Below are 18,802 nucleotides of genomic sequence, written 5' to 3'. Positions count from 1 at the left end.
ACTAAAAAAGAAACTATAGCGTCATGTTGCATGAAAATGAATTGCACGTTTACCATAGGGTTAACTCACTTGTGGGTATTAAAAAACGTTGTTCGCAAAGACAAGGAAAAACGTGTGCGGAATCCTGATGGTTCCCGGACAATAGCGTGCCAATATTCTAAAAATAAACATAAACAGACCCAGGGTTACCAAAATATCCTATTACGTGATAAAACATTACGCATTTTTCTGAAGGTTAACTCACTTGAGAGTATGGAATAAAACGGTGTTCACAGTGGCAAGGAAAGACAAATCCGAGATGCTAATCGTTCCCGAGTGATCATGTAATAGCGTACCGGTCTTCTAAAAACAGAGAAAAAGTGATTGACTATGCTATTCCCACCACAACAGTAAATAGACTATTGTAAAAAAGGATCACATAACTGACCTTTCACGACCTTTCACGACGTGAAAATCAACAAGATGTAAACCTGATGTATTCAGTCACGTTAAGGGGCACATCTAAGGTACGCTCTGGGTGCATGTCATAATAATTCCAACACTGGCATCAGTGTGGATTTAGTAAGACGCGGTGTTTGATACCAAAGCTCTATAGGTTTCATTGAAGCCGTTCTGTCTGGGTAACTGTTAACGCCTTTACGGCGGGCGCGATTTTGCGGAAGTGCGGCACTTCCGCAAAACGGGCGGGCCGCGTCGGCTATTGGCCAACGGCAGCACTGGGGAGATAGTGCTGCCGACGGCAGCACGGAAGGGGTTAATGACCTGTACTCAGTACATATTACGATTGCTTCCCTGTTCACTTGTACTTTCTAGCAATTTAACTAGAAGGCACAGTGGCATATCTGTTCATGCAAATGGAGCCTGACATGTAATATAATGCACACTGCTTTAGGGCTGTTATGGCCTGTAATGGGAGTGGCTTGCATATAGTTGATTCCGCGCATGGGTGTTTAACGCAGGCAGTGTGCAATGTTGTGTTCTCCTAAGGGCTGGCACCCTTTCGCTCATTCTGCAGTGGCAGTCTGCATGAAGTTTTTGTACGGATCCCTTAGGGCGGCATAAGACATGCTGCAGCTCTTAGGGACTTTCTTCAGTACCTGTTGGAACCGGCCTCCTGGCGTGGCCCTACCCCTTCCGCATGGCGGCCCCAGGGCGACATCGGCCCTCCGCCGAGCCTCGGGCGACCCCTGTTGCCCGACCCTGCACACCCCAACACCAACCCTGCCGGTCCGGTCACCCTCCCGGACCCTCACTACCGGCATGACTCCATCTTGGGCCCATCACGTCACAAACCACGTCCTGAGCCCGAGGCCTCGCCCCACTCCATCTTGGGCCCATCACGTCATGAACACGTGGCCTCGGCCCCGGCCCAGGCCCCAGCAAAGCCCCGACATCGAGGCACCAAGATCCACCCAGGTGGTCGAGTGGCCACTCAACTCAATCTGAGGGTAGGGAAGTTTCGATCGCCCTCCGGCCTCCCTGGGCGCTGTCTCCACCCTCCTGCTGGGTGTCTGGACACCATCATCCCGGCCCCTCTGGCCCCCAGGCGCGAGGTTCCGGACATCAAAGGACTCCAGTCCTATATTTGGGCCAGCCCCGGAGTGGGACGCCAGTTGTATCCTGGACTGGAAGCCCTGCTGACGCTGTCGCGGCCGACACCAGAAGAACTCCTTTGCCTGTAACCGGAAGCTACCCTGAGAGCCTGCTGGCACTGCCGCGGCCCACCTTAGCTGAACCCTCTTGAGAGCCTGCTGGCGCTGCCGCGGCCCACCTTCTCTGAACCATCTTGAGAACCTGCTGGCGCTGCCGCGGCCCACCTTCGCTGAACCATCTTGAGAGCCTGCTGGCGCTGCCGCGGCCCATCTTTGCCGAAATCACCTCGAGGCCTGCTGGCGCTGCCGCTGCCTCCCCTCCGTAAAAACCACCTGTCGAGTCCTGCTGCCGCGGCTCGGCCTCTCGGAACCCCTGGCTCGAGGATTGAGAGCTGTGCGCAGGGTATCCCTTCCCGCACCCGTACTAAGACTGTCCCGCTACCCTATCCCTTCTTTCTGAGACTTTATAGATCCCTCGATCTACCTGTACATATCGCCAAGAACAAGCAACCTTTATTCCTGATAAAGCCTAAGAACTTATCCTCTTGTGTGGTGTCCGTTTGTAGTGTTGTGGTTACTCTGCTGTACGATCCTAGGAGAGGGCCCTCACCCAGGAGGCCTCTCGGTAACGCTCGGCTACTTCTCGACGGAGAGGTGGACCTAGGGGTGGCCAGTCAGACCTCTTCTGCCTCCCCCGGGATCGCCTTTCTAACAGTACCCATGCCCTAGGTACCAGGGGTACCATTTACTATCGTTTTTCAAGGGTGCTAAATTCCTTGCCAATTCAGTTACTAATAGAAATGTTGTTTTTAAGGAAAAGAACACTAGCACTCGAGCCTGGTTAGTAGGCTTTAGTGCACGGTCAGTCGAAAAACCTGCATCTAGCAGTTTGATTGGTGTGGAAAAAAGTAGGGGTACATTTGTGAAGTTCAGCCTCCTTCAACGACCTTAACAAAATGAATTAAAGCTGTTAGACAAGGAATGCTTCCATTTGGTTTTACTGTAGTAAGATTGAATTGTTTAATTGGCTGATTTTTACCCTTCTAATCGTGTACAAAAAATACAAAACCTTTCCAGTTCATATTGTCTTTTTTCCCCACAGCCTGGCGGAGCTGCCAAGAAAGGGAAAGCTGCAGCATCAGGCGGGGCTGCGGCGAAGGGCAAGAAGGGGGCAGAGATGAAAGAAGTCATTGAGCAGGAGTTGTCGGTATGCGCTTTGTACTGTTTTTTATTGGGAGTGTGGTAGAGGCAAGAGGATCTAGTGGACACTCTTTAAACATCATGCCCTCTCTACAGATTGAAGCTTGCGAAGAGAAAGCTGCAGCTGTCCTTCCAGCGACCTGCATGCAGATGCTGGATAGTGCCAATTGGAAGGAGAGGCTTGCCAGCATGGAGGAGTTTCAAAAGGTAGGCTGCTCATCTTGAAGTAGAATTAGTCCAAGTCTCTCTAAACTTCTCTGGAGTTCCAGTTTCTAGTTCAGTTCTGTTCTTTTAATGCGGCTTTACCACTTTTTTTTTTTTTTTTAATGAAAGGGGAGAAACGCTAAATTGAAGTAAGTCAAAATGTCTTCAACCTCAAAGATGGTGAAGAGATGTTTTGGTCAGTTTTATTCAACTTTTGGTACTGTCTGGGGGTGGAGGGGGGATGGAGTTGGGCGGGCAGAAGGGTTGGATAGGTGTCTTAGACACTATCTTAGTGTATTCAGAAGAGTTTGCTGAAGTGGGTATTTCCCTTCTTTGCCTTCTCTACTTCGGAGTTGGAGTGGAAGAGTGTTCCTTTGGCCATTTGGAGATTGTGATTAGTAGGGTTTTCTTACTGATTGTGGTCTGTTTTTTGAGGTGCAATCATCTTGCACCGTGCAAGTCGGACAACCCGCGTATCTACTCTGCTACCCTGTTTTACTGTTATCTGCTTCTTACTAGGCCGTAGAAGTGATGGAGAGAAGTGAAATGCCGTGCCAAGCTCTGGTCAGGATGCTTGCAAGAAAACCTGGCTGGAAAGAAACCAACTTTCAAGTAAGTGGTCTCCTATATCTGCTCTGGACCTCCCCATCCCCCACCCCCTTTGTAATATAGACTCTGGCCTGCTGCTAAACTATGATAATCACATACCACCTTCCTTTAATTGTTTGTAAATTCCAGGTTGAAAATACCTTTTTATTTGTGTAGCCACATCTTGGAGGAAAAGTCTTGTTGTGTAGGTATAGATTGTCTTGTTTTATGTGCGTTCGGAACAACTGTGCGAATGTCCAGATCGGTAGGAAGATCCGACTCCCAAGATTTCAGAGCTTGCTTTGCTACACCCATTGTTATTTTTTAGTGGCCTGCAACATTCCCTACTTGATAGAAATCCAGCTGACCCAAGAGGGCTCACGATTTCTGGAGCACTTGTAAGTGTCATAGCTTTACATCACTCAAGGACATTTGCACATGAATTCCTCCTATCGTTGGCAATTTACTTAGTTTAACACTCCTTACATGTTCATGCATTGTTTTCAGTTCCGCCGGTGTGTTTACTGTTCAGAGCATTATTTTGGGACATTCTCAATGTTTGATCTGCTTGGCTCACGTGACCTTGCATAGGTATGATTGTTTTTTAACGACCAGTGGGTTGATCCAGCTAGCGTGTCACATGTCCTACCCTTTGGTATGCGAGTCAGCAATGATTGAGTACGCTGGGGCTATATAAACTATATTAAATTGAAATAGCTACTTGGTAATCTGCCGTCCAGTATTTCAGATATTGCCAGCGATTCATCCATATCCCTGACTGAGATTTCAGGGCCTCTTCAGTTGGGATCTTAATTGGGCATAGGGAATGATTTCTCACTGTAATCCCCGTTCACTTCCCGGGGGTATCTCCATTGAAGCCATAAGCACTGAATAGTCCTGCCACAGGTGGGCATCCCGGAGCACGATTTCATAATCTGAGAGGGCTGGCACAGCTGGGAGACACTTTGCATATCCTAAGCCTGTGACTGGTTTTGATCTACAAGACCCCTGACGTTGCATTAGGTGTACTTTGATCAGGCGGTACCTTTTGTGATGCAACTGTGACTGAGTACTGGGTCCCTGCTGTCCAGGTTCCCAGTATTCGTTCCCTAAAACTGATGCGCAAATGGCCTTTCAGACCCCCCTGTAAGTCCCTAGTAAAAGATACATGGGTACCTAGGGCATTGGGACTGAAGAGGGCCCCTAGGGACCCCTCATCTAGACCATGCAGATTGCCTCTTTGGAATGCATGGCCTGGGGCAGACAAAAGGACCAAGTCGACATGGCACACTGCCTGTGTGCCATGCCAACTAGCACTGCCCGGGATATTTGTAAGCGGTACAAAAGGGGGTGGTGATGGACGGAGCATCTGAACCAATCAAACACTCACCCCCAGTCAACTGATCTGGGTTTAATCCATCACCATTCTTTAGTTCACTCAGCCACCCCAGTTCAGACATGGCTATATGCAAATCAGTCTGACCCTGTGCCTCATGGGAACAGTCCAGCCCGAACTGCCAAGCCATGCCTTCCCTGGACCGGAAACAAGCTTCCTAGGACCGGTTTCTGGCATTTCAGCCGTCTTCAGCCAGGCTTGCTTGAATCCAGTGGCAAAGTGAGCAAGGGACTCGCGTCTCAGCATAGCCTGCCAACTTATGGCGAACAAAGCTTGGCAGTTCGGGCTGGACTGTTCCCATGAGACACAGGGTCAAGACTGATTTACATATGGCCATGTCTGAAATAGGGTGGCTTGGTGAGCAAAAAAACAAGGGATTAAACCCAAATATGTGAATGTTTTGCCATTGTGCCACATTCCGTCCATCATCTTGTGTCTTTACCACGCATGACGTTTAGTACGATTCACTTACCACGCAAACGTCTTTACAACGCGGGTGCATTCCACGACCGTCTTCACCACGCAACGTGCTTTCCTTCCAGTCTTCGTTCTCTCGTCCTGTTCTTTTATAATTAATAAAAAAGGAACTATAAAAAACAAAGGGGGCTCAGGGGGTTTGGGGGGGCTGGGGGGGTGTCCCCCCCAATAAAATACCAAGCGGTTTTAAAAAAAAAAGAATAAAACTGATAAAAAATAAGATTTAAGTGCCTCTGACGATCAAGAAAAGAGCCTCCCCAGCGACGTGACGTGTATGTCATAATAGTAGTCCTATCTCTATTTTTTTGTTTTGACGCTCGTTTCCGTGAAGGGCAGTGGAGAGGTGAGATAAGGATCCAATATTTATACATGTACAAATATAATTAAAGCGCATTGTAAATTAAAAATGTTTTTAGAAAATGGTAATCTGTATTATTGTTATGTGAAAAACATCGATATTTTGCTTTGTTAGGCTGTTTCGAAATAATTTATAGTAGCCTATCAGAAGGGACGTAAGAGGTCAGTTAACGTAAAAATTGCGGAGTAGAATCCTGCGTTATGATTTGCTGCGTGGAAAAGACACATGCGAGGTAAAGTTCGCGTGGTAAAGCCATGCGTGGTACAGGTAAGCGTTGTAAAATCATATATTCTATACTATGTGGGAAGGGTATGCCCAGACGTGGGTCCCGTGCTCACAAAGCCACTGGAGTCAAGCTATCCTGGCTGAAGACGGATGATAGCCAGAAAACGGTCCTAGGATGCTTGATTCCGGTCCAGGGAAGTCATGGCTTGGCAGTTCGGGCTGGGCTGTTCCCATGAGGCACAGGGTCAAGACTGATTACATATGGTCAACAAATTCAGGAAACATCGTAACACCTCACAAAAGGATCTTGATACTCTAAAATCTTTAGCTAACAACCCTGACATCCGATGTGCAAAAGCTGATAAAGGAGGAGCACTCGTTATTATGAACTCAACCATGTATGAGAAACGTTTAATGGAACATATCCAGAATCCAGAAACTTACATGGAACTACAGAATAATCCTACTAAAGAGTTCCAAGACTCGTTATCTGACATCATTAATGTAGCACATCAATCCGGCATCATTGAAGATCGAACCAAAAAATACCTAACAACTGAGTTCCCGAGATGCCCTAAAATCTTTGAGTGCTAAGATTCACAAAAACCTCCATGATCCACCTTTTCGGCCAATCGTTTCGACTAAAGGATCGATTCATGAGTCAACTGGAAAATATCTTGACAGATATTTGCAACCTTTAGTCATCAAAGCACAAAGCTACATAAAAGATACCACTGATTTCGTAAACAAACTTGCTATATTTGAGAATTCAGACAATGAATCATTGATCCTATGCACCGCAGACGTCAGCTCACTATACACCTCCATACCCCATCAGGGGGGTATTGAAGCAGTTGAACAAGCTTTGCTCAAAAGTGACATCAACCCTGAAATGCAAACTTTTCTAATGGAGTTGATGATTTAAACACTCTATCAGTTATTTCCAAGACAAAGACAAATGGTACCTTCAGCTCACAGGAATGGCCATGGGAAACTGCGCGGCTCCAACGTACGCAAACATTTATATGGAGAACTTTGAAAAAAGCTACATATACGAGAATCCTAAATTCCAAGGCAAATTGAAAATGTATGTAAGATACATAGATCTGTTTTTCTTATGGGCTAGTTCAGAAGAACTCATTGCAGCACTTACGGATCTGAATACCAAGGATCCTAAAATCCTCCTTTCATGGATGACAAGCAACACAGAAATTTCATTCCTGGATGTTCAAATAAAAATTTCAAACCAGTCTATCATCACAGACTTGCATCGAAAAATCACTGATCGCAACAACACACTTCATTTCCAAAGCTTCCATCAAGGGTCTCTCAAAAAACATCTGCCCTATTCACAAATGTTGCGCATCAAACGCATCGTGTCGGAACATGACACGTACGCTTGTCGGATCAAGGAAATGCATCAACGGTTCCTTGAGAGAGGATATCCCGAAACTATCATCAACGATGCTGAAACTCGTGTTGCTAACATTACTAGACTGCAAAGTCTAGTCAAAAGAACCAAACCACCCAGCCAACGTGTGGTTTTAGTCTCCAAATTCTCAACATCTAGCAACAGGTTTAAAAAAATCATTCTAAACCACTGGCCTATTCTCCAGATGGAATCAGACTTTCGGAATATCTTCGATAGCCCTCCATTATTTGCTTATACCCGAGGAAAGAATATCAAAGAAATTCTCTCAGCTCCACCTACAGTTCCACAAAAATTCAAAGGGACCCAACCTTGTTACAACTGCAATAATTGCAATTGCGTCATTAAAGGGAATGCAATTAAACATCCAATGAAGGGCAACCCCATCAAATTGCGAGTAAATGCTACCTGTGATTCCACAAACCTCGTCTATGCTCTAAAATGCCCTTGCGGCAAACTTTATGTTGGCAAGACCGAAAGAAAAATGAAGGTTCGCATCAACGAACATAAGTCCAACATAAGAACTAAAAATGAGAAATCTAATGTTGCAACACATTTTCAAGAATTTCACCATACCATCGCACAACTTCAATTCATAGTTCTTGAATGTGTCCCACACAGAGAAGGTATGGACAATCGCAAAACACTGCTGCAGAAAGAACTTGAATGGACTTTTCGCCTACAGACCTTGAAGCCACCTGGTCTTAATGATCGTACAGAATACAGCTGTTATTTGTAACTATCATACACCACTGTGCCTTGCTCTCCATTCTGATTTTAATCTTCAATTCTTATTAATCCTATCTTGTTAGTCCTTTTTAGGGCTCGCCTGCTGATGCGCTTCAGCGCATAGCTGGCGAAGCTCTATTGCGGCTTAAACAGAGGTTAACCACCACTGGCGATTGCATGTAGTGCATGTGCTTTTTAGGTCATTGCGCTTGCGCAAGCCCTAAAAAGCGCGTGCACAATGCCACCAGCCGCCTGCCTGCCTGCCTCGCGTTACCACATCAAAGGCAGCCCTCCGAGCGCATTTCTCACCCCCTAATTATTCACGGCCGGTCGGCAGGCACATCAAAGGCTGCTGCTGCCGTGACTCGCATTTCTCCTCCCTCCTCCCCTATCACTGCCCAGGCCGGCCGTACTTTCTCTTTACACGGGCGCCCATTCCTGAATCACTTGAAATCTCTCCACATTATTTGCATTTTGTTAATTAAAAAAATAACGCTATCTGTTCTGAACTTTACCAAGGTGCTCGGCCCCTTCTTTCTTCATTTCTTACTGACACGTGTCAAATATATTTTAAAAATTTACGTTGCGTAGTATATTTTTGTCATTTTTGCCCAGTGTTTTATCACGGTATTGACAACATCGAGTCTGCTGTGTCCTAGAATAAAAAAGATTTGGCGTTGTGGTTATGCAAACACTTTCCTTTTTTGATAGCATAAGTCATATGCTTGTGTTTTGATGTGGACATTTTGCATTTGCAGTGCCAGCTTCCATGCACGTTGTGAAGGAGGGCTGCCGCCTTGTCCACGTTGACGATGATGCTTGATGGGCGCATGCGATTTGTCCAATGCGCTATTTTCCATAATCGTGGGTTCTCCGGTTTCAGTTAAACAGTTACAAGCTGTCTCTGGAATGCGGCTATGAATCCCCCGACGTATCTGGCTCAAGGTTGCAGTAGGAATGTTTCTGTTACATTTGGCAGCAGTGCGATGACATCGTGCTGTTGTTTTGCTTCGGTAGAAAAAAACAGGTCGGGGAAGGCAGTACCAGAGGATGCTTTGCTAGGGTACTCCCAATTCAGGCATAGGACGCACGCAAGGGCTGCATGTGCAGGCATTCTCCACGAGGAAAGATTGTATGGCTTGGAGCGAATGTTAATTACATTCTGTTTTTGCATGCCGTGTGTCTCGTGCTACATTTCATAGCATCTCGAGGTGTCGAAGGTACATCGTAACCCATGTAGAAAAATTATTTTCCATTTCCATGGTGGCCTATTGTTGAAAAATCCTTACTTCACCCTTGGAAGTTAAAACAAAACTGGAGCTTGACAATAATACATTTGATTCATGATTGATGCTACAAGAAAGCTATTTTTTTTTCTGAAATAACTAGTATCGCTGTAGTTTAATTTGAACCCAATTATGAAAAGGTTTCTTATTTGATGTTTGCATTTTGTGTTTAAGGGTTCTTCAGAGGCCTATTTAAATGAAGCGTAGCCACCACAGTTTAAAGGCCACAATCTCCACCCTCACTCACCCTCACTCACCCTCACCCTCACTCACCCTTACTCACCCTCACCCTCACTCACCCTCACCCTCACTCACCCTCACTCACCCTCACCCACACTCACCCACACTCACCCTCACCCTCAACCCCTCACTCACCCTCAACCCCTCACTCACCCTCAACCCCTCACTCACCCTCAACCCCTCACTCACCCTCAACCCCTCACTCACCCTCAACCCCTCACTCACCCTCAACCCCTCACTCACCCTCAACCCCTCACTCACCCTCAACCCCTCACTCACCCTCAACCCCTCACCCTCACTCACCCTCAACCCCTCACCCTCACTCACCCTCAACCCCTCACCCTCACTCACCCTCAACCCCTCACCCTCACTCACCCTCACTCACCCTCACCCTCACTCAACCCCTCACCCACCCTCACCCTCACTCACCCTCAACCCCTCACCCACCCTCACCCACCCCCACCCACCAACCCTCACCCACCCTCACCCACCCCCACCCACCCTCACCCACCCACCCTCACCCACCCACCCTCACCCACCCTCACCCACCCACCCTCACCCACCCTCACACTCACTCACCCTCAACCCCTCACCCTCACCCTCACTCACCCTCAACCCCTCACCCTCACTCACCCTCAACCCCTCACCCTCACTCACCCTCACTCACCCTCACTCACCCTCACTCACCCTCACTCACCCTCACTCACCCTCACTCACCCTCACTCACCCTCACTCACCCTCACTCACCCTCACTCACCCTGACTCACCCTCACTCACCCTCACTCACCCTCACTCACCCTCACTCACCCTCACTCACTCACTCACCCTCACTCACCCTCACTCACCCTCACTCTCAACCCCTCTCTCACTCTCACTCACCCTCACTCACCCTCAACCCCTCACCCTCACTCTCACTCACACTCAACCCCTCACCCTCACCCTCACCCTCACTCTCACTCACTCACCCTCAACCCCTCACCCTCACTCACCCTCAACCCCTCACCCTCACTCACCCTCACTCACCCTCACTCACCCTCACTCACCCTCACTCACCCTCACTCACCCTCACTCACCCTCACTCACCCTCACTCACCCTCACTCACCCACTCACTCACCCTCACTCACCCTCACCCACTCACTCACTCACCCTCACTCACCCTCAACCCCTCACCCTCACTCACTCACTCACCCTCAACCCCTCACCCTCAACCCCTCACCCTCAACCCCTCACCCTCAACCCCTCACCCTCAACCCCTCACCCTCAACCCCTCACCCTCAACCCCTCACCCTCAACCCCTCACCCTCACTCACCCTCACTCACCCTCAACCACTCACCCTCACTCACCCTCAACCACTCACCCTCAACCACTCACCCTCACCCTCAACCACTCACCCTCACCCTCACTCACCCTCAACGCCTCACCCTCACTCACCCTCAACCCCTCAACCCCTCACCCTCACTCACCCTCACTCACCCTCAACCCCTCACCCTCACTCACCCTCAACCCCTCACCCTCACCCACCCTCAACCCTTCACCCTCAACCCCTCTCACCCTCACTCTCACTCACCCTCACTCACCCTCACTCACCCTCAACCCCTCACCCTCACTCTCACTCACCCTCACTCACCCTCAACCCCTCACCCTCACTCACCCTCACCCTCAACCCCTCACTCACCCTCAACACCTCACCCTCAACACCTCACCCTCAACACCTCACCCTCAACACCTCACCCTCAACACCTCACCCTCAACACCTCACCCTCAACACCTCACCCTCACTCTCACTCACCCTCACTCTCACTCACCCTCAACCACTCACCCTCACTCACCCTCAACCCCTCACCCTCACTCACCCTCACCCTCAACCCCTCACCCTCACTCACCCTCACCCTCAACCCCTCACCCTCACTCACCCTCACCCTCAACCCCTCACCCTCACTCACCCTCACCCTCAACCCCTCACCCTCACTCACCCTCACCCTCAACCCTCACCCTCACTCACCCTCAACACCTCACCCTCAACACCTCACCCTCAACACCTCACCCTCAACACCTCACCCTCAACACCTCACCCTCAACACCTCACCCTCAACACCTCACCCTCAACACCTCACCCTCAACACCTCACCCTCAACACCTCACCCTCAACACCTCACCCTCAACACCTCACCCTCAACACCTCACCCTCAACACCTCACCCTCAACACCTCACCCTCAACACCTCACCCTCAACACCTCACCCTCAACACCTCACCCTCAACACCTCACCCTCAACACCTCACCCTCAACACCTCACCCTCAACACCTCACCCTCAACACCTCACCCTCAACACCTCACCCTCAACACCTCACCCTCAACACCTCACCCTCAACACCTCACCCTCAACACCTCACCCTCAACACCTCACCCTCAACACCTCACCCTCAACACCTCACCCTCAACACCTCACCCTCAACACCTCACCCTCAACACCTCACCCTCAACACCTCACCCTCAACACCTCACCCTCAACACCTCACCCTCAACACCTCACCCTCAACACCTCACCCTCAACACCTCACCCTCAACACCTCACCCTCAACACCTCACCCTCAACACCTCACCCTCAACACCTCACCCTCAACACCTCACCCTCAACACCTCACCCTCAACACCTCACCCTCAACACCTCACCCTCAACACCTCACCCTCAACACCTCACCCTCAACACCTCACCCTCAACACCTCACCCTCAACACCTCACCCTCAACACCTCACCCTCAACACCTCACCCTCAACACCTCACCCTCAACACCTCACCCTCAACACCTCACCCTCAACACCTCACCCTCAACACCTCACCCTCAACACCTCACCCTCAACACCTCACCCTCAACACCTCACCCTCAACACCTCACCCTCAACACCTCACCCTCAACACCTCACCCTCAACACCTCACCCTCAACACCTCACCCTCAACACCTCACCCTCAACACCTCACCCTCAACACCTCACCCTCAACACCTCACCCTCAACACCTCACCCTCAACACCTCACCCTCAACACCTCACCCTCAACACCTCACCCTCAACACCTCACCCTCAACACCTCACCCTCAACACCTCACCCTCAACACCTCACCCTCAACACCTCACCCTCAACACCTCACCCTCAACACCTCACCCTCAACACCTCACCCTCAACACCTCACCCTCAACACCTCACCCTCAACACCTCACCCTCAACACCTCACCCTCAACACCTCACCCTCAACACCTCACCCTCAACACCTCACCCTCAACACCTCACCCTCAACACCTCACCCTCAACACCTCACCCTCAACACCTCACCCTCAACACCTCACCCTCAACACCTCACCCTCAACACCTCACCCTCAACACCTCACCCTCAACACCTCACCCTCAACACCTCACCCTCAACACCTCACCCTCAACACCTCACCCTCAACACCTCACCCTCAACACCTCACCCTCAACACCTCACCCTCAACACCTCACCCTCAACACCTCACCCTCAACACCTCACCCTCAACACCTCACCCTCAACACCTCACCCTCAACACCTCACCCTCAACACCTCACCCTCAACACCTCACCCTCAACACCTCACCCTCAACACCTCACCCTCAACACCTCACCCTCAACACCTCACCCTCAACACCTCACCCTCAACACCTCACCCTCAACACCTCACCCTCAACACCTCACCCTCAACACCTCACCCTCAACACCTCACCCTCAACACCTCACCCTCAACACCTCACCCTCAACACCTCACCCTCAACACCTCACCCTCAACACCTCACCCTCAACACCTCCACCCTCAACACCTCACCCTCAACCACCTCACCCTCAACACCTCACCCTCAAACCCTCACCCTCAACACCTCACCCTCAACACCTCACCCTCAACACCTCACCCTCAACACCTCACCCTCAACACCTCACCCTCAACACCTCACCCTCAACACCTCACCCTCAACACCTCACCCTCAACACCTCACCCTCAACACCTCACCCTCAAACACCTCACCCTCAACACCTCACCCTCAACACCTCACCCTCAACACCTCACCCTCAACACCTCACCCTCAACACCTCACCCTCAACACCTCACCCTCAACACCTCACCCTCAACACCTCACCCTCAACACCTCACCCCTCCAACACCTCACCCTCAACACCTCACCCTCAACACCTCACCCTCATCACCTCACCCTCACCCTCACCCTCAACACCTCACCCTCAACACCTCACCCTCAACACCTCACCCTCAACACCCTCACCCTCAACACCTCACCCTCAACACCTCAACCCTCAACACCTCACCCTCAACACCTCACCCTCAACACCTCACCCTCACACCTCACCCTCAACACCTCACCCTCAACACCTCACCCTCACACCTCACCCTCAACACCTCACCCTCAACCACCTCACCCTCAACACCTCACCCTCAACACCTCACCCTCAACACCTCACCCTCACACCTCACCCTCAACACCTCACCCTCAACACCTCACCCTCAACACCTCACCCTCAACACCTCACCCTCAACACCTCACCCTCAACACCTCACCCTCAACACCTCACCCTCAACACCTCACCCTCAACACCTCACCCTCAACACCCTTCACCCTCAACACCTCACCCTCAACACCTCACCCTCAACACCTCACCCTCAACACCTCACCCTCAACACCTCACCCTCAACACCTCACCCTCAACACCTCACCCTCAACACCTCACCCTCAACACCTCACCCTCAACACCTCACCCTCAACCCCTCACCCTCAACCCCTCACCCTCAACACCTCACCCTCAACACCTCACCCTCACACCTCACCCTCAACACCTCACCCTCAACACCTCACCCTCAACACCTCACCCTCAACACCTCACCCTCAACACCTCACCCTCAACACCTCACCCTCAACACCTCACCCTCAACACCTCACCCTCAACACCTCACCCTCAACACCTCACCCTCAACACCTCACCCTCAACACCTCACCCTCAACACCTCACCCTCAACACCTCACCCTCAACACCTCACCCTCAACACCTCACCCTCAACACCTCACCCTCAACACCTCACCCTCAACACCTCACCCTCAACACCTCACCCTCAACACCTCACCCTCAACACCTCACCCTCAACACCTCACCCTCAACACCTCACCCTCAACACCTCACCCTCAACACCTCACCCTCAACACCTCACCCTCAACACCTCACCCTCAACACCTCACCCTCAACACCTCACCCTCAACACCTCACCCTCAACACCTCACCCTCAACACCTCACCCTCAACACCTCACCCTCAACACCTCACCCTCAACACCTCACCCTCAACACCTCACCCTCAACACCTCACCCTCAACACCTCACCCTCAACACCTCACCCTCAACACCTCACCCTCAACACCTCACCCTCAACACCTCACCCTCAACACCTCACCCTCAACACCTCACCCTCAACACCTCACCCTCAACACCTCACCCTCAACACCTCACCCTCAACACCTCACCCTCAACACCTCACCCTCAACACCTCACCCTCAACACCTCACCCTCAACACCTATATTGTGTTACAATAGGTGTCACATTTGCGAAAGATAAAACTATTGGCATTGTAAATGACAAAGCCATCAATTTAGCAATTTTAACAACGAAAAAATAAATAAATTATGTCATTTACAAGACCAATAACTACAACTTTTCTAATGCGAGACCTATTGCATTCCAACCCCACTCATCCACGCAACGCCACTCACACACGCAACGCCACTCACCCACGCAACGCCACTCACCCACGCAACGCCACTCACCCACGCAACGCCACTCACCCACGCAACGCCACTCACCCACGCAACGCCACTCACCCACGCAACGCCACTCACCCACTTGCAAAACGAAAAATGTCAAACTCTTCTATTGCGAGACCTATTGCATTTTCAATGCTTGTTTTAGTTTCCCGGTTTTTCACCATTCCAAGATGGCTACCGTTAGTCTCACTACCAGTCCGTCTTTTATTGTTCCACTTACATATACAATCCCCGATACATCAGTCTGCATCGCCAGACCGTCGCGTTATCTGTTTTGAACGCCACGGCGTCCAGCACCAAGTAAGTTATCTTCCTTGGGAACCTTTGTTCCCTCCACGAATCTGTAAAACGTTAATCTGCACACGCGCTTAGCGCGGTCACTATTTACTTCGTTTGCACAGTACCCCTCACACGCGGTCAGCGCGTTTTTGTATATAATGATGATCCTCGTTCTTCTATTATGGTTAGTGTTATTTCCCTCACGACTTCACGCCATTAATTGCCACACGCGCATTTCGCGTTAGTATCCCATTGCATGTTACTCATCCAACACGTTGGTAGTCATGTCATTTTACCTTCCTGATCTGTTTTTCAATTATTTAACTTCATTTATCCACCCTGATTCGGGCTCATTTTTTCTTCATTGTAGTTTCTCCTTGACAAAGGGCGTGCAGCCCGAAATGCATCGGAGTATTTTGGATAATTATTGATATTCATCGCATAGATATGAGTTTAATATCTATTCATTTGTGAAACTATGAAACCTTCTACAAAACAACTAAATGTGAAATTAAAGTTGGACTTTGAACAACAATAGAGTCATTTCTATGAACACCCAGGAGTGCCTCCATGAGGGGATGTAACTGCAATGCTATTGCTTACACATGTCCATTGACACCTCCCTGTGTACCATGCCTACAAATCACTGCCCTGGCATAGATCAGCCACTCCTCTAGTTGGGTGCACTATACCAGTGTTGAGGGTACAGGTGCATGAGCCCTGTGCCCCTACAGTGTCTAAGTCCATTTTTGGATATTGTAAGTTTAGTGTTGCCATTAAGAGTATATGGTGCTAGGAGCTTGCCATTACGAACTCCACAGCACCATAATGGCTACACTGAAAACTGAGTTAGGTATGAAACTTCTCAGCACATTAAACTCATTCTGCCAGTATGGGATTTAATGAAAAATGCACACAGAGGGCATCTTAGAGATGCCCCTTGAAAATTGACCTGCCACTAGTGTCAAGGCTGAGTGGCTGCGATCAGCTCCCACCACCAGACATGTTGCTCGACCCCTGGGTCGAGAACCTGCTGCTCTCAGGGGCCTGAAACAATGCACATCCTGGGACGAGTTGCCAAGCCGCCTCTCCTAGGATGGGCAGGGTCCACAAACGGGAAGTTTTAAAGGCTTGCCGCCTTTCTGAGCTTCCCCAGGCCACTTTACAAGACACACATACACACATACTTGCTGCTTTCACCAACTGGTCCCCACTGGTTCTTACCTCCACTTTAGGCGGGAGAACCGGCAGGAAAAACAAGTGAGGAAGAGAGGTGTGCCCACCTCCGCCAACTCCACCCCCCACGTGGGGGAGGAGAGTTGAAGCACAACTCTGTCCCCTCCATCTTTCAGATGGGGGGACCCAGCCAACCAGGTAAAGGCTTATGCCCCCCTCCCACTGGACGGTGGGAGGGGGGCATAAGCCCAAACCTGCTCCTGCAAAATCCTGGTGTGTCCTGCAGCCAGCAACCGCAAAAACACTGAAGTACCGGCCTGCATTCAACTACAAAGACTTTGTCTCCCGTCAACACCAGATTTGTTCAAAAACAGACTCAAGTTCCGCACGTATCTGCAAGTTTGCTCTACTCTGCACCCTACGGCCCCAGTTCGAGTGACCCAACACCAAGAGGTCTCCCCAGCTATCCTGACCAGAGATCCAGCTTCCTCTGACCTGCAGCCAGCCGATGCCTGTAGCCTCAAACCGGATGGTCCCCCCAACCGCGACCAGGAGCTGGTAAGTTTTGCAGCGTGAATCTTTCTGGATTCACTATGCTGTGCATTATTCAGCGGTCTTGTGGTTGGGTCCGGATTCGTAGTCTTTTCTTTGGGTTTTTTTTTTTTTTTTTTGTAGCCCAGGTGGGCGTCGGCGTCACACCCCTTGGGTGTATTTCCGGTGACGTCGGCATGCTTCCTGCGGAAGCTCCCACTCTTGGGCGCCATCTTCAGATTCTTCTTTTCCGCGGTCGGGTCTGGATCGTTCCCGTTTGGGCTCCAGACATTTTTGGAGAAAGAAGAAAGAAAATACAGAAAAGACGAGGAGAAGTCATCTGAAGACTCCAGGGGACTTCATCGACTAACAGTCCGCAAGGAGAAAGCGTTTTTCATCGAGATCCTCGACGACCGTCGACGAACACGCGACCAGGGAGGCCCTGGACGCTCGATGATGGACAACACGCTGTTCAAGTTCTGCCGTAACTGCCACCACAAGTACGCGCAGAAGGACCAGCACCCGGTATGCAACCTTTGCCTACCGGTGAACCACGAAAGCGGAGACTGCAACGCCTGTTCCGCCTTCGCCCCGAAGACCCTTCGTGTGAGAGAGAGGCAGAGGGTAGCACACGCCACCCTGCAGGGGAAGGCCCCGACTCCGTCCCTCTACGAGCTGGGGATGTCCTCCGAGGAAGAAGAAAAGGCTGCCGCCGAAGACGACAGCTACACGGTCGTAGAGACCGATTACATGAAGACTTCTGACAAGGTAGGAGACTCTTCGGCCCCCAAGAACCCGAGAGACTCTGAGTCTAGCAAAATCGAGGGCAAGACCCCGAAAGCGCCGACGCCAAAAAAGGCGGCGTCCGCGACTACTCCCAGGCCCAGCGGATCCTCCGAGAAGGAGTCCCCGGCGCCGAGAGCTGCTGATCAGCAGAAAACGTCAAACCGTCCCCAAAAAGGATCGATCGACGCCGAGGGAGAAAGACCCAAAACTGACGACGACGGCCAGAGACCCAAAATCCGGTTCGACGTCGAAAACTTCGACACCGAAAGGCACGGCGCCGAGCCATCCGCCGAAAAGAACGGCCAACCCTTCCGACGCGGAACACACGGCCGAGATGGAGAAGAAGAGAAGGCGCCTCGAGGCCGAAATGGAGAACATCATGCAGCGGAAGAAGGATTTCGACGCAAAGATGAAAGCCTTCACGATCCCTCACAAGACCAAGCCACCGGTGGTGGAGGCGGTCGAGGAGGAA

At 50.7% G+C, this 18,802-nt stretch overlaps 1 protein-coding gene across 6 annotated transcripts in view; it reads left to right on the top strand.

The window, feature by feature from the left end:
* CKAP5 (cytoskeleton associated protein 5) overlaps nucleotides 1-18,802 on the top strand; it is a 722,261-nt gene that overhangs the window by 201,039 nt on the left and 502,420 nt on the right. For all 6 annotated transcript variants that reach the window (XM_078684427.1, XM_078684424.1, XM_078684429.1 and 3 more), the window contains exons 14-16: nucleotides 2,695-2,799; nucleotides 2,889-2,999; nucleotides 3,516-3,608. In XM_078684427.1, the coding sequence (XP_078540553.1) occupies nucleotides 2,695-2,799; nucleotides 2,889-2,999; nucleotides 3,516-3,608 (309 nt within the window). The remainder of the gene's footprint in view (nucleotides 1-2,694; nucleotides 2,800-2,888; nucleotides 3,000-3,515; nucleotides 3,609-18,802) is intronic.

This window comes from Lissotriton helveticus, chromosome 3_2 (genome assembly GCF_964261635.1).
Source record: "Lissotriton helveticus chromosome 3_2, aLisHel1.1, whole genome shotgun sequence".
NCBI classification, from domain to species: Eukaryota; Metazoa; Chordata; class Amphibia; order Caudata; family Salamandridae; genus Lissotriton; species Lissotriton helveticus.
This window is presented reverse-complemented; position numbering and strand designations above follow the sequence as displayed.